Source organism: Miscanthus floridulus, chromosome 1, assembly GCF_019320115.1.
Source record: "Miscanthus floridulus cultivar M001 chromosome 1, ASM1932011v1, whole genome shotgun sequence".
In the NCBI taxonomy this organism is placed as follows: Eukaryota; Viridiplantae; Streptophyta; class Magnoliopsida; order Poales; family Poaceae; genus Miscanthus; species Miscanthus floridulus.
The window spans coordinates 71,080,861-71,097,638 of NC_089580.1; the positions used below are offsets into that span (position 1 = coordinate 71,080,861).

Genomic DNA, 16,778 nt, shown 5'->3' on the forward strand with positions numbered 1-16,778 from the left:
AGCTAGATTAGGGGAAAAGCATTCCATGTATCCAGGTAAGTATTCTTTCCCCTTTTGTTTTAATTTTAGTTTCTTTTCAATAGTTATATATATATATATGATGAATGAAAAAACAAAATACAAAATTATTTTTGCATTAGTCATTTATAGTAATATATGTAATCTAAAAATGGAAACAAAATAAAAAGGTGTGACTAGTTTGCTTTAATTTGTTTTTAAGAGTTGGTTAGCAAATAAAGAGGACTCAGAATAATCTCTTAAATGAAAATGATGAATAGTTGCTCTATTGTAATTCCTTTCAAGTACCTAGTTTTCAGCCTTGAATTCTCTTGAGTTTTGGATAAGATTGTTTTGATATAAGGATTTACTCTGAACTTGAAACTCGTGGGTAGCATATGCTTGATCTATGTCTAGGTAATTGACGGATATGATATAAGAAGGTCTGAGCTGTTGTTTATCTTATTTCAAGTGACACTAAAGTTCTAGAGATTTACTTTTTGAAAAACACAAAAAATACTACATGATGAGTTCTTGTATGACAAAGCTTGAATTCCCACTAGAGCCATATATGTTATTTAGGCTAGGAAAACTTCCACATATATGTTGCTTGTAATTGCATTGAGTTTTGTCAAGCTTTGTTGACCCTTATGAGAGGTTTGTCATGCTCTCAAAATCAAGATCACGTACATACCGCCCATATATGCACTACTCCTACACTGGGGGTAGACGCAAAAACATGCTTCTCATCTAGATCTACCTAAAAATGTTCTACTCCTAAACTGGGAGTGAACACCAAAAACATGTTTGTTAGGTTTTCCATCCACCAAATAAATGATCTAAGTTCTTGTTACTATCTCTCAAAAGTTTTGTTGTAGAAAAGGGATATGGGGCTATGCAAAGGTTATTCATAAAAAAAGAAAAAAAAGAGTTAAAAAATGGACAAGTGTCCGAGATAGTGAAAATAATGGGTACTCAGATGTCCGCCTGAAAAAAAAGAGATGAATAAGATAGCCCCTGCTCTCTAGCAAGTGTTTCCAAATTTCAAAAGAGAGATATATTTTCAAGGAGCAAAATAGAATTAGGTTAGCCACCATATATATCCACCATATATTCCACACACATGCACATCTTGATTTAATTGTATGACTCATCTCTCTTTAGATTCGTTGTTTGACTTTACAATATATGCATTGCAAGTATGCCCTAGTCCACATAAGCCTTAGTAGTAAAAAGAGGTAAAGGCATAACATCATTACTACCTTTGGTGAGGATCCACAAAAATACCACATATATTGAGACACTTGAGAGTGTCATACAATAGAATCTCTAGATTTTATTTTGAAAACTTATAAAAAATTCTGGAACAATGGTGGAACAAAGAACTTGAGACATAGTGCTTGACTTGATCGTTATGTCTTTCAATTACTCAAGACCCAAGTGAAGGTTGAGAATCCTCATGGTTGAAGGTAATATGGGTAAGTTTGAAAAACAGATCAGTTTATTCTAATTCAGAGGAGATTTTTTTATTGAATGCATGTGTACTTTTGATGCGTAAAAACATTGTAGCAACTCCTAATCCATTGCTGAGTTTAAGCTTTGCTCAGGGACTGGCAAAGGTTAAGCTTGTGGCAGCTTGTTGACGGTCATTAACACCAATTATAAACTATCAACATAACCTGCATATATACTTAATTTTATCACCAAACATAGGTATAGGGGTTTAAACTAATAAATTTCATGAGTTTTGGTGAATATGTGACTACAGGAGGATTTAATCAGAAAACCATCAAGGAGGACCTATTCATCAAAGAAAATTATAGAATTCCGCCACGTAAACAACTTGGGAAGGATCTAGAAGACACCAGAAAGCAATACACCGAGGCAGGGCCCAAGAGGCTGCCAGATGGGGCGGCCGACCCCACCTATAGGCCGCCTGGCCCCCTGAGATCACCAATCGCCCTCCAACGCCTCGTACTCCTTCCTACGATCTACACCGTTGATTCTAAGGCAGTTTTAGGTCGGTTCATCCAATGGTGATCGAGGGAGTTGACATGGAACGATGACGTGGTGATTCCTTACCCCCTACTCCACCTCGACCTATATATAGCAGCCCCTACCCCCTCCCTAAGGCATAAGTCAGAGCAGAAAACAGAGACAAAACCGTAATCCTCATAGCTCTATTCTAGAGCATAGCTAGCTCGGTTAGATCTAGAGAGAGGTAAGCAGGCTTCGCTAGGATTCCCGATCTTGTCAAGAGCGTGGTTTGATATAATCTTTGTACCCCATCTCTTTTGTATCTCCATTACTTTTATATGCTTGCTACAATTGTTATGACAATATTAGTATTCATCTTATTCATGTTCTTCATTATAATGTTCATCACCTACTTTGATTATATATTTAGTATAGCTAGTTTATCATTATGTCCATGCATAAGTTCACATAGCGCTCGTTCCGCTACGCACGGGGTGAGTGGTCGACATTGTGTAAGTGTGGTGCTTATACGTTGTATACTTGCGGATACACCCTATATTCTGGGTCATGTGGTAGATCGCGGATGTGACACTCTCATTGAGTCCTTTGTAATCCACTCCCCGAATATAGACGCACGTAGGGTCCGGTTATGAAGGAAGAACAAGCTCTGTTCTTAATCTTCCTTAGTAATATCCCTTATGTGTAGATATAAAGATGATCTTAGCCATGACTACTAAGTGTAATTGCACTAATCATCGTATGCTTTGACTAGTAACTAAGAATGACTTAGGAATTATCTTTCTAATTTCTACCTGGTCATGCTAATGTCTTAGAAAAGAGTACTCTAGGTGGTTAACTATTCATTATCAATGCTCAATTATCATGTACTTATCATATATATCTTATCCTGACTTACCCTTAGTTAAGTTAGACCGTAGTTAGTCTCACATGTTTCTATGTGGATACGATACTTAGACTACTTCCGGGTGAAAGCTATAGCGGTATCCGTGCGCTTGTGGATTTATCTGTGTGCGCTGATTTATACCAACAGCGATCCAAATCCAAATCCAAATCCAAATCAGACTAACTTTAGAAAGACAACAACATATAAAATCAAAACAATAGGTGTTGACGACCTCAAGAAAGCATGGCGATGGGCACAAATTAAATATAAGCGGAGAAAAATTACAAACCCTAGGTTCTCTAATAGACGAGCACATAGAGGTGTGGAGCTTGGCCAGCTACTTCACGCTGCAGGGAACCTCATCTGCGTCGGACCAGACGAAGTCGGCCAAATCGGAGGCCATCAGGGCCGCGGCGTCGGTGAAGGCCACAACGGTGGCAGCGAGGCACACGAGGAGGTGGCGGTGCTCCACAAAGACCGGGTGGTGGTAGGGACTCCGGCCGGTGCGGGGAGGGGCAAGGAGGCCGGCACCGGAGGAGCGGAGGAGGCTCGGCGCGGGGAAGGGTGAGGCCGGCGCTGGGAGTGGTGGAGGGTGGCGCAGGGAGGTTCCTCCACGTGTGTGTAGACGGGATAAGGATAAGGTAGAGAACCGTCCGTGTGTTGCATCTGTTTTTGTTAGTTTTCCTTTTCGTTTTTTGTTTTTTTTTCTTTTGTCTTTCTTTTGGTATTTTCCTTTGCTGACTTTTTTGTTTTTTTATGTTAGTATATTTATCCTTTTCTCCGTGTAACAATAAAAAACAAATGATAAATCTAAAAAACAGGATCAATCACTCTTAGAAAAAGAAACATGATCAATCAATGATTCCACAGATTAAATCGTAAAACTAAAATCGTGAGCAGTTTGTTATCGAATCTAATATAAATAAATGTATGTATAAATTGTGCATGTATATTTGTGCAATCCTCGACATGACTCTTACTCAAGACGTGTGCTAATACAAATTAAAACAAATCGTGTCTAGCAGCAATGGCGCGGAGTCTGACTCCAAGATGTATGGGTTTCCGTTGCAACGCACGGGTACGACTCTAGATAAGAAACATATCACTGATTTTTTTGACCCGTAGCAACGCACGGGCAAATTTGCTATAAATATTAAAGAGCAAAAAATTCTCGGCAAGGAGTTATATTTGATTTTTTCTCCCGTTGTAACGCACGGTTATATTTGCTAGTAAAAGACATAAAAGGCAAAAGGAGTAAAAAGATAGATTAATTTGACCGATCGATGATACCTTAATCGGCCGTGATTCTTTACATTTATAGGGTAGATGGTTTATTCCCATGATATTGTTCAAATACATTAACATTTACAATTTAAACGACTCAGAGTAAACTTTGGTTTGTCCAAACAAGTAGATGAAGAATTGTAACAGTTTTTGTGCCGTATAGACGAGAGAATTGTGTCATTGCGCTAGAAAGAATTAGACAAACATTATCTTGTGAAACCTCCCAAATTAGGGCAGCAGTAGGGTCTACTGTTTATATGACCAAAAACAATCTCAGCATGACAGCATCACATGTAGTATGTGTCCAAACAGTTCTAGCACATAGCACACAAATCCATTCAGTCAGCTACTCAGTCAACCATTAATAAAGCCCCAAAAAGATTGCCTCTAAATGGGATCAAAGTGACGGGGAAAACATGCCAAATGTTGCATATCTTTCAAGAGCACTGGCTCTACATTTTATTCATCCATGTGCCAAATTGAATTTTGACGCAATGTGCAATATATACAGGTAATCAATCATTTTTGGGCAAATGTTAATGTTAATGCTACTGAACCAGGATTCACTTCAGGCGCCAGAGATTCCATTCTGCAGAAAAGGGTAGTGTAGGAAACTTTTAGTTCAACCTTGCACAGTATAGTTTACAGTCCAACTGTGAAATGTGAAAGATGGGAATATTTGTGCTGTTTAAGTTGGAAAATATGGATTTCATCTTTTTTTTAATATTCAGTGATACATACAAAGCAATAATCAAGTAAAAGGTAACTATAGTGTGAACCAATATTTTGTATCATTGGCCTGCTACCAGATGCAACTAACATATTATCACCAATTAGAAGAGAGTTTTGCTATTATGATGACAATTGAGTATAATCGTATGCCAAACTCCTAATACATCCTCAATTCCTATGTTCAATGACCAATTATTTCTCAGTTTCATTTTTGGCTAAAGTGTTACTAACCAGTAGGGTTATTTTGCCAAAATAACAACCTCTTTTCACGGAAGAAACTAACCTGATCAAAAGGTATAAGGTAGACAAGTTGAATCACAAGGATAGGCGCAGTCAATCTCCATGGCAGCACCTCTTTCAAAGTACCAATCACCTACCACCTCTGCAATTTTCTGAAACTCTATAATGTTAACCAAAGCACCACCTATGGCTAAAAAGAACATGTACTTTCTGGCAATACAGCTTGTTTACCTTGTTATCTATCAATGGAGAATTTGGTGCAAACCATGTGTCCTGCAGCTCACTCTGGCAATGTGCAAAGCAGGAGTTAATGAACATCCCTGACTTTGGTTTGCTTTCAAACTGTTTCAAAGATGACAGCATTGCACTTCTTAGTCCTGCATACAAAACTCAAAATCTGAATCATGCCATGAAAACAGTAGCTTCAATTTAGAACATCGCAGATGATTGTTCTGTATAATATGAATCTGAACCATTTGTTTAGCAGAAAGTTAACCTTGGAGGGTTGCTATCTGTGATGTGTTGCATGCACCAGGATCTGACTTACAGTGGTTCCAATGGCCCCTAGGATCAGATGAAGGGGGCACCAAAATGTGATGGAACTGTCCAAAAATGTTAAACCAGCATTATTACTTGACACCAGGTGTCGAAAAACTATACTAATAAGTTATTCAAAAAGGAGAGAACTTCAGCAACACAAGTCGATTTACCTGATATACATCATAAGCTGAATTCAAGATTAAAAACGGGGTTCTGATGTTTGGAAGTGCGAACTGTGGGAAGAAACACTGCATAGACAAGGATCATCAAAACTGATCATCGGCTCATTGCTAAAATTTTGATTAGTATCCTGAAGGTGAACTAAGAATCCCAAGAATATATACCAGGTATGCATTGTCTGTTGAATTCAGGCAGTTCATGTTCAAATTCTTCTGAACTCTCTACAGGAAAGCTCATGGTTCCAAAACATTATTATCAGATGTTCCCAAATTCAATTAGACAAAGAGACAGTAGTGACAAACCTGCAGGGAGACTAGGCTACTAAAGAATTGCCTTATGGTGTTGTTCCCAGAAATGTCACTCCTGGAAAGAAGGGATATCAGAATTTGAAGCATTTGTCGGATCAACCAAAAAAGCCACAAAAAAAAAATTTGGTAGCTAGGCATCCAATGTTACAGATCAAGGAAAAATCCGGCATCACTGAGGCATTTCACCGTGACAGTGCCTCCAAGCCGCTCCTTAAGGCTGTCGCAGTGGAAGAATGTAGCTAGGCCTCCCGCTGAACAACCTGAGAGCAGAACCTGAAATATGCAAAAGCACAAGTCCAGACTAATTTATCAACCGAAGAAATTGATGTTTATGCTGAAGATGCCAAGGTGACACGGGCATAACAGGTTGCAAGGAAAACCGATGGGGAACCTTTTCGGCTCTCGCCAGTCCCTTCCCAAGCAGATTAGTGATGATAGCATCCCATATCCTCTGACCACCAAAGTAGAGGACTGTGGACTGCAAAAATGGGCAAATACCAAATGGTAAGCTAGTGCTCCAGAGTGCAAACATAGTTTCATATATACAATTGCAACCAAACAGTAAGCATACGCTGTTTGTATATATTGAATCACCCATGAAGGATCCGCCATCGCAGTAACGCAGTTTCACACGGTTCCAGTTGTAAAAGTCTGCTCAACAGTTTAGCGAGGGTCGTCTTAGCACACTTAATTTTGTAAAAATAGATGTGCTGAAAAAGATTGGACAATTGAGATTGCAGCAAGACAAGAATGGAAATATCAATTCAAAAAAATAAGGAAAAGGAACTTTGTGAAGCTCTCGGAATGGAGAATTGATGAGCTTGGTGGTGCAAATCAAGAATGACACATAGGTTACATATAACAATGCCGCAAGAGGAATGATTGTCAAAGTAGAGAATATATAAATCCTCTCAATATTTACCAGTAATTTAGCATTTATCAATCTATATGTTTGCATCGAACTCTGCTAATTCTTGTCACCAGAAAATTTAACAGTGGACGGCTGAAGCAGAATGCAGATGTACCATGTAGAGTTAGCCACTTAGGTGGGCCAGAAACTAAATAAAGCAATGTGCATCTTATCCCACCCGACGCTGGCTAAATGATTTTTGTAGGGCCATGACCTTGAATTCGCCAAACAAATGCACGGAACTGGATTAAAGCAAATTGTTCGCGCTACCTACCCAATCCCGATTGTGAACCTGTGATCGCGCTGTCACCTTTTGCAAAAGTAAGCTGTACCACCAGGAACGGGAACGTACGCTGTTTGCTGCCGAAGGCTTATTGGCTTGTCGAATGAATTGCAAAAAAGTTTGAGCTCACGTCCAAACATGAATGCATGGGAGTATGGGACATTGTGCCTCAGCGATCTAAAGTATGTTTGTCTAGCTGCTTCAAAGCTGAATTCAATCAGGTGGTGGAGGTGAGAAGATTGGTCCGTCCGTCGTATACCTGGATTCATGGCCGCACGGTTGCTGAGGATGCCGGAGAAGAACTCGACCTTGGCCATGAGCCGGGTGGATCCTCGGCGCGTCCGGGCCCTCTCCGCGCACGACCGCACGTCGTTGCACCAGCCGCCGCCCTCGAACTGGAGCAGCCAGTTCCGCGCGCCTGCGCCGGAGCCGCGGTGCAGGTGGTACGCCGGCGGGCTCCCGTCGAGGCACACTGCGGGTGCGGGTACAAAGAAATTAAACGCGGCGGATGGATCACGTAGCCTGACTACGCTGCTCAGTCACCATGGGAAGAAGAAGAAAGAGAAGAAACGGAGGCCGCTTGCCTGCACCCCTCAACGCGGCGCCGGTGACGATCGTCATGGGCACCGTCAGCCTCTCCTCGACCACTTCAGCAGCGGCTGCGGACCAGATGATGATGGCCACCACCGCCGCGGCGACGAAGGCCGTAGCGACGGCAGAAGGCAATGTCCTGCTGCCCCGCGGAGGCCCCATGGCGCGGCGCGGTTGCGGGGGGAACCGACGACAACCGAGAGCGCAGGGACGAGCGAGCGAGGCGGAGGCCGCCGGCCGGCTGGGAGGAGGAGGAGAAGAAGAAACTAGGCCGGCGTCCTGCGCACCTGTAACGGAAGGATGGCGCCACAGAACAGAAACCTGCGCCGCGTACGTGAGCGTGCGTATGCGTGCAGCCAAAAAGGGTGCGTGGAAAAAGCGATGTGGCGGGAGACGGCACGAGTGCAGCAGCAGCAGTCAGCAGATCATGACGACGATCAGTCGCGTCACGGCGTCAGTGATCTGATTTCTTCTCGCTCGGCTCGGACGCGGCGGGGTGGTTGGATTGATTTGTGGGTAGATCACGTTTTTAGTTGGTGGATTAATTCCTCTCTTCTAACTCGTTTGGTTAATGGTTACTACTACCACTACTTCTACCTTATTCATTGCAGCCAGAGAAGGCAGATCAATGGCGTAATCTGCATGCAAAAGATACTGTATTTCTACTAGTCCATATAGAAAAGATTTCTTTCTCTTTTTATCTCTCTCGTAGTGCAGAATGCAGTGCAGTATAGTTGGAGTACAATTATTGGAGTAGTTACTAAAAGAGCATCAAGTGAGACGTATGGCAGTTTGCCGGCGTCAACCTGTTTCCTTCCTCTTAGGTGCCTTTGGATCCAAGGGGATTCTGAGAATCCGATAAAAGAATCCCAACAGTTTTATTGGATTTCAAGATTTTAAAAATCTGTGAGTCAAAATTCCTATAAAATCTAATCCGTTTGGATGAGAATCTAGAATTGTGGGATTTTTTCTATCCGGATTCTCAAAATCCAGGTATACGGGGCCTTACTTTGCCGGCGTCAAATGCATGTCAAACCACAGTTCGCCACTAACCTGCCTTGCGCCTAGATTCCAAGGATTTAGTCCCTACTTGATCCACCCAACAAATTATTAGCCATGTTAGCTAAACCAGTTAATAGCTACTCCCTCCGTTTCAAATTACAAGACATTTTAGTTTTTTTAGATATATTGTTTTTATTACCATGTATCCAGATACAGTATATATCTAAGTACATAGCAAAAATTATGTATCTAAAAAAACAAAACATCCTATAATTTGAAATAAAGGAAGTAAGTATTAGCTGGATGGTAGGTAAGACATTAGCTAGGCTTATTAGCTGAGGATCTAAATATATCCTCCGCTAACTATTAGTTGTAGGGATCCAAACAGATCTTTAAATTCGTTAGTTCTCAGTTGTTCATTTACTGATCTCTCTCTAGGAGGAATACTATGTGCATTGGCATTGCTTTCCAAATGTAGAGGTGTATGTGCAGTCCGTCAGCATCTTCGACTCTCAACAGGAAGCTGTGGGAATGAACACCCACTCCAGCGCAAAGAGGTGCAATACATGAAGCAAACTTTAGATGCGCTTATATTTCCAATTTAAAGGCCTAGATAGGGTTTTAGCTCTTTCTTCATAATTTGGACATATTACTAATAAGATGTTGAAAAATAAGGAAGGGCAATGTGATCACCACTAGCCTACTGCTCTCACACGAGAGGAGGATGAGCACTGTTGTGTTGGGCAGGAGGGCGCAACGTGTCAATGCCTGTGTTGAATTGAATAGAGCCTTGCATTGGTTGTTGAACATTTGTTAGTGTGCAAAGCCTCTGGTGAGAGAGAGATGCCGTTCGCGTTGCGTGCCCATGCTCCATGAGTGCATGCAGGTCTGAGCTGAGTAGCCGGTGAATGCATTATGGACGAGAGAGAGACAGAGGCCTACAGGGCTGAAGGGCATAGGCTGCAAACCCTCTTCCTCATGGCAGCTCAGCTCGCAGGCGCACGCGAGACGAGCGGCTAATAAGTGTTGTGCTCCCACCTAGATCCCCTCCCTCTCAGAGTTCAAGCTCTGCTTCTTATCTCCTCTCGCTCGCCTGAGACCTCGGCGCCGGGCTCCTCCTCTGCTCCTCCCAACTCTCATCAACCCAATCACCCATGGCGCAGTGGGACTCAGAGTCGGGAGGGTAGTTATCAACCACGATCTAAGCAAGGTTTGGCTGCAAACTTTATAGCTAGCAAGCATCGATTCATTTCCTGGCTTTTGTTGCATGCATTGATTTTCTTGTTCTCCTGGACCCTTTATAATTTGCGGGCCGCTTTACTTTCACAGCTTCTCCTTCCTATCTTCCCCCAAGCAACTTCATCTAGAGAAGCAGTTCCTCCCAACTGGTGAGAGATGTCGAGGAGGAATCGGACGATATATGAATAGCTTGCTGATCAACTAGTGGTCCTGCTTCGATTGGAGGCGCAGTCATCCAACCAATAGAAAGGCCCCACTTCCACCTGACCAGCTATATCTATCCACTAGTCCACGTTTTAAATAGCGGGCTATGATATTTAGCGGGGACCTTCTCCAAAAGCTATAGAATGCTATAGAGAAGTATAGCAGAAGCTATTCATTTTGCAGTTTTATACAAAACATGAAAATTATTAATGAATTATGCACAGAAACATTTAACTAAACAAAAAAATATTAACACAAATACTTAAATACATGTAGAATATATAGGGTAATATGTTTCCAAGTCTATTATGTTGGAACTGGCGGTGTTCTAAACAAGTAAGAGGGAGGAGACCAGATATAGTAGGGTTTTGAACAAGTGTAAATGAGTGGGAGGTGAGGTCCCTTGCCCTCATGCCCTTGGACACTTATATAGGCAATGATTATTTACAAGTAACACCTTGGTGGGGTTGGATTTCAAATAACACTACTTTAGCTACTAGTTGGGTCTCTTCTAGGAGGAGACTTGGCCCATATACCTAATGGGCTCCCCCAACATTGCTCCTAGCAAACACTTCAGCAGGAAGGGCTTCGCCAACACTTAAGCGGCTACAATGACTCACCCACGCCAACACTTCGAAGCGATGGGCCTCACCATCATCTTTGGCGACTGTAATGACTAACCTTTGACGCCAACACTGACAACATATCTTCGTCGATATCTTCGGAGGCTATAACAACTTGCCTCGGCCAAAACTTTTGCACGAGGGGCTTCGCTGACATGTTCGGCATCTATACCAACATTGCCTTCGTCAACACCTTCGGCACGAGGGCCTTCACCAACATCTTCGGCGTCCACAACAACTCACCTCTTCCAACACTTTGGCATGAGGGGCTTCGCCAACATCTTCAACGATTGTGATGACTCGTCTCCACCAACACTTCGCCAGGAGAGGCTTCCCTATCATCTTTGGCTAGTACAACGGCACAAGAGCCTTTGTCAATACCTTTGGCATTAACATTTACGACAACTAGCCTTCATCGCCAGTTCGAGGGTCTACATCAACTCATTTGGCACCGAGGACTACTTCACCTTCCTCGACCATTTTGGCTTGAGGGGCTCATCAACGACTTTCGAAGATCTGCACGCCAATAATGTTCTGGAGATGAAGATCTATGCAACGAGAAGGTCCTAGAGGCAAAGATCTGCACGCTAAGAAGGTCCTAGAGGCAAAGACCTATGGTCGAGCGAAGCTAACAATCCATGTCATAGAAGCGGCTAAGGAAGCCAAAGGCCAATTATAAAGATACCGGGGAGATCGACATTGAGGCACTTGTATAGACTAGAGGAATGTGCATGCTCTTTTCTCCATGCCTCGTCTAGTATGAGCATCTATTAGGTCATGTTGTACCTTTCATAACCCAATAGCGGAGGAGCTACTGTTGGGGGAGCCCATGAGGTATATCGGCCAAATCTTCCCCAAAAAGAGGCTCATCTAGCAGCTAGAGTAGTGTCATATGAAATCTAACCCCACCAAGGGGCCACTTGTAAGTAGCCATTGCCTATATATGTACCCAAGGGCATGAGGGCAAGGACCTCACCTTCCACTCATTTTCACTTGTTCAAACCACTAGTGTGTTTCTCTCTATCGTTAAGCTCTCTCCTCCCTCCCCCTCTCTCTCCTATTCAGAACCATTAGTTCCAACATATTATTTGTAACAACCTAAATCCACTCCCTCCCAGGCAGCCATTTCTAGCCATCTAGAAGAACCACCTACCGAATCACCCTGAAGACTTTCAACGAGTTACACAAGGCCAGACCTGGAAACACCCTATGCGAACCCTGAGAAATCATGGTCAGGCTTACTCTCGCAGTAATGAAGAGACACCTGGACAAGTTCAGGGTGCAACCAGTTGACCTCATCGAAACCAACTCAATCACAAGGATCCACTTAAGAGCGATGCATTAGTCACCAATACCCAAGCCACCTAGAGACCTAGCTAAATCAGTAAGACAGAGATTACCAGATAATCCACCAGTAGATCTGGATCATTCGATAGGACACAGAACAGCAGCAGAAAGTGGGAAATATGTGTTTGTCACTTAAGTGGGTGGGACCCACATGTCAGCATGAAGTGTACAGGATATTTCTCAGGTAAAGCCTCACTCTCTCACTCATCCTCCCATTTGCAACACTCACTCTCTCTCTACCCACTCAAGACCAAGCAAGAACCCTAGCAGCCAGAGAGGGGAAAGATTGGAGAAAGGATTGAAGAAGACAAAGGAGGGGAAGGAAGGAAGCATCAGTAGTAGCCCATGGACATCCTCCACCTCTCAACCCCTTCACGGTAAGCTTAAGAGGAATCATCATGATTTCTTGGATAATGCCTTGATCCACTCTTTTGCTATAGTACAAGAGGAAGCCCCCATGAAGTCAAACCAAGATTGGAATATATGAGTGAAGGAAGCTTGGATCCACAACCTTTTGCTATGGAAGCTCTCAGATCTCAGAGCTAAGGTTATATCTCAATCTCATGGTTCATCCTCAAGTTCTTGTATCTCTAAGCTTGATCCTAAAGCCCTAGCCACACTTAGTAAAAGAAGCTTTAACCCTAGCAACTAACATGTCAATATCTTGCACATGCATAGATCACAGCTGAGCACATCTAGGCTGGAATCCCAAGATCGCCCAAGAACATAGGTCCTGTTGCCCAACCAATGGAATGTCCATCACCAGGATGGAGTATCTGCCAATCCTGAGTTTAGCCACCAACAGCCTAAACCTTCCTCCTGACTGGTACAATGGAGTGTCCGTCACCCATGGTGGAGCATCCATCGAGTTATAAGAGTAGCACAACTAAAGGACCCGAGAGCACTAGACCTATACCGAAGTGTCCGTCACCCGTGGCGGAGCATCCGATGAATTATAGGGAACTGCAACCCAACAACCTGAGACAACCCAGTTCCTACCGGAGTATCCGTGATGCCCATGGAATGTCCAAATAACCAAGCAGAGACAACCCACCTTAGTACCTAGAACAGCGGAGTGTCCGTCAACTAGGACGGAGTGTCCGACACTACACAGAGAGTGTGTGATTATGTGGCAAGCTCACCCAAGGAGACCAACCACATAGTGTTGAGCATAGTTTTCACAAGGGCAATAGTAGAGCCATGGGTAGAAGCCTCTACCCCAAGCCCAAAGCCGAGCCAACATAGACTTAGGGGTTTAAATTGACAAATTCCATGAGTTTTGGTGAATCTGTATTTTTAGTAGGATTTAATCAGAAAACCGTCAAGGGGGACCTATTCGTCAAAGGAATTAATCAGAAAACCATCTAGGAGGCTCTCCACCGAGGGAGACCACATGTCTCTGACATGTGGGGCCGCTCAGCCCCACCTAGAGGCTGCCCGGTCCCTGTGGGCCCCACCTATCATCCTCTTTGTTATGTCAATTCTCCACTGTCTCCTAGGATGCATCTCAGCCATTATTTCAAGTTTGTTTGATTCAAGGGTTGAGGATTGATGCTCTGGGCTATATATTCCTGCCTGCACCTCCCCTAGAAACCCTAATTCATTACCATGTTCAGATCTTGAGAGCTGAGAAGCCAGAAACCCTAATTCATATGTCCACCAGGATCAGGGCTAGCAATCAAGAGAACATTAGTCCTCGATAGGATCTAATCTTGTATTAGAGATAGAGAGATAGAGTGAGAGGGAAGAGTTTTGGAGGAGTCCTAGCCTATCAGTGCTCTCTCTATGGCTTGTACACAGGTGGAATCAAGTTCTTCTGGAGCTTGCTTCTGAGATTTCTCTGGTAATCGACTTCTAATTCAAGTAAGCATCTTATTCATATTATTCTTCAGGTTTGCGACTCTCTTTTAAGTACTTTAATTCTTGTAGCTCCTGGGTTAAAGTAGTATTCATAGTGTAAGCGTGGCGCTTAGACTTGGTTACTCGTGGATGTACCCTATTTTTTGGATCGGTGGTAGCTTGCGAGGGTGACTCTTATAGCCTTGTTGAATCCTTTGTAGTCCACCTCTCGTTAGTAGGCCTAGCAGGACTTTGTTACTATAGAAAACATACTCTGCTTGTGTTTTCTTTAGTAACATCCCTAGAATTAAATAATAGAAGACAAAGCTTACCGAAGTTAGAACTAGAAGACCTTAGCAGTCTCCTCTACGCTCCTATTATCTAACCTTGGTTGTGAAGTTGGGTTAAGTTAAACTTAGTTATTCTCATCCCTATTCCTTTAGGTTTGATATAAAATTGGGTTACTCTTGGTGAAGTGCTACAATGGTATAATATCTTTATGCTTGTGGATTATTCTATGTGCATTAATTTATACCAACACGGACCCAAGGAGACCAACCACATAGGGTTGAGCATAGTTTCCACAAGGACAATAGTAGAGCAATAGGTAGAAGCCTCTACCCCAAGCCCAAAGCCGAGCCATGTTCCTAATGTCTCCCGCAGTTGTCCTCAGCATCGATCTTTGTCTCTTTCAGGAGCCTAGTAGCATAAGGCACATTTGTGAGTTGTCGTCAACAACTTCGACCTTGTTCGAACGGCAACCCAGGTAGGCACCCCACTATTATAAACCCTACTTTGGATACTTATCAAGTTGCATTATGAGTTATGCATTGCTTATAGAGTTGGATAATGATCACCTCTTACACTACACCTAGAGTAGTCTAATATTCTATAGAAGCATCTCACCTAAACAATGGAAATGGGACGCTTAATGCTTATTGCTTAGTTGCTGGGGCAATGGTAGAAGTCAAGCATGAGAAGGGAACTCATACTCACGTGTGTAGGATGCTACACCTGGATAATTAACTACTCAAACCAATGAGAGTACAACTTGACTTACTTAACTAATCTGGCTAAGGATTAAGGATTCTAACATGGTAATCTTGATGATCACTTGGATACCTTGATCATGTGAGGGGTAGGTCGTCATGAGTGTGGGATCTTAGATGACGTAGCTCGTGGAGCAGTAAGGACTGTGTATTGGGATACGTAAGTCCGAGTAACCACCCATACAGACCACATGTCGTGGATGGGGTCGACAAGCCAAGTAATTAGTTGTGACCTGTCTATCCGTGAAACTAGCAAGAGGGATGGCGTCGGTCAGGAATATCTGGGACATTGACCGGGAACCCACTTGAACCTTTCATGAGGCAACCCTTATTCCACGGATCCAGAATATGAAGGTTAGTCCCTAGTTTCTGTGTGGATACAGTTGTACACCTCTGCAGAGTCTTGAAAGCCTGGAGTCCCTCGGGATGGATCATTCGGTTGTTCTTACTTTCTATACCCATGGCAGCATTGATGATGACTATGAGCACTTTGGCTATATGATGAACACCTTTACTTCTATGTTGAGCATATCATGTCATATTCTTGATGAACTGGATTGCTTTCCGCACTCACACAAATACCCGATAATTACCCTGTGCATCCACCAAATACTATGTGTTGGAATTAAGTCCTGCGAGTATGCAATGTACTCATGGTGCTGATGTTAAGTTGTTTTGTAGGTGTTGTTGCCAAGTGGATGTGAGGTAGTGCTCTATCCGCCGCTACATAGTAGACCTTGGATTGGGCAAATCCAAGATAAGCTACAAATTAACTCCGATAAGAATCCGAGCGACCTATCGAAGAGTTGAACCTAGTGGGAAGAAGTAGAATTGTATACAACTTATAAGCATGTAATTCCTATAAGTATAATAACCCGGTTAACTGGGCATGATGTGTGATGTTATACGCGTGTTGGTTTGCCACATGGGGTGTTTCGTGTCACTCGACTGTTGAAAGATCCTGAAGTGTCGTGATGTGTTCGGCGGTCGCGGCAGGGACCGGTATCGGAGCGGTGGTTGACTTACACGAGCAATCCATATGCCAAACCCCATATTGCCTCAATGTTATGCCCTGTGTAGCCCCAAATGTTATAACTTTTGTGCTTTAGTGGCAACCCTAGAAGTTAAAGTAACCCTTATCTCACTAGCAAGTCTTGCCTCTCGTCTCCCAACATACAAATTATGTTTAAAGTTTAAAAGGCATCTTGCATCGTGGGAATCGGGAAGGAGTAATAGGAGCACCCAAGTGAGAACCGAAGTTCGTACTTAGCTCACCCTAATTAGTAGACATGTTAAGCTAATAGCGTCGAGAGAGCGGTTTTTAGCCCTTATCTATCTTTTCTGAGTTTCCTAAGCCCTTGTCTCTAATCCAAGAGAAGTCCCCGGACCTGAGCTCCCAATCTTTCATAGGAACCTAAGGCAATCAATTTATCCCTTATCTGGTTCTTGAATAATCTTCGATAGAAGTCTTTCCTATGCCTCGACCTTATCTTTCAAGTCCCACTGAGCACAGAGATCAGGTACAAGCA

General features: G+C 43.1%; 1 protein-coding gene across 2 annotated transcripts; it reads right to left on the minus strand.

Annotated features, from left to right (window-relative positions):
* Positions 1-4,504: 4,504 nt before the first annotated feature.
* LOC136486765 (pectin acetylesterase 9-like) lies at positions 4,505-8,261 on the minus strand. 2 transcript variants are annotated; one of them, XM_066483766.1, is made up of 12 exons: positions 7,940-8,261; positions 7,615-7,827; positions 6,734-6,813; positions 6,554-6,640; positions 6,311-6,435; positions 6,157-6,217; positions 6,019-6,075; positions 5,845-5,922; positions 5,631-5,736; positions 5,366-5,511; positions 5,178-5,276; positions 4,505-4,751 (listed from the first exon to the last, which is right to left on the minus strand). In XM_066483766.1, exons 1-11 carry the CDS (start codon positions 8,106-8,108, stop codon positions 5,268-5,270), a joined length of 1,131 nt encoding a protein of 376 aa, XP_066339863.1. In that variant the 5' UTR covers positions 8,109-8,261; the 3' UTR covers positions 4,505-4,751; positions 5,178-5,267. The 2 variants fall into 2 exon arrangements, with proteins under 2 accessions (XP_066339863.1, XP_066339858.1); XM_066483761.1 differs by having other exon boundaries at positions 5,178-5,286.
* Between the last annotated feature and the right edge of the window lie 8,517 nt (positions 8,262-16,778).

Excerpts from the sequence above, each read along its gene's own strand:
- LOC136486765 (XM_066483761.1), bottom strand. The coding sequence starts at position 8,108 with ATGGGGCCTCCGCGGGGCAGCAGGACATTGCCTTCTGCCGTCGCTACG. Across the intron at positions 6,814-7,614 it reads CCGTGCGGCCATGAATCCAG|ACTTTTACAACTGGAACCGT; the intron begins GTATACGACGGA and ends ACTGTTGAGCAG. Across the intron at positions 6,641-6,733 it reads ATTCAATATATACAAACAGC|TCCACAGTCCTCTACTTTGG; the intron begins GTATGCTTACTG and ends CCATTTTTGCAG.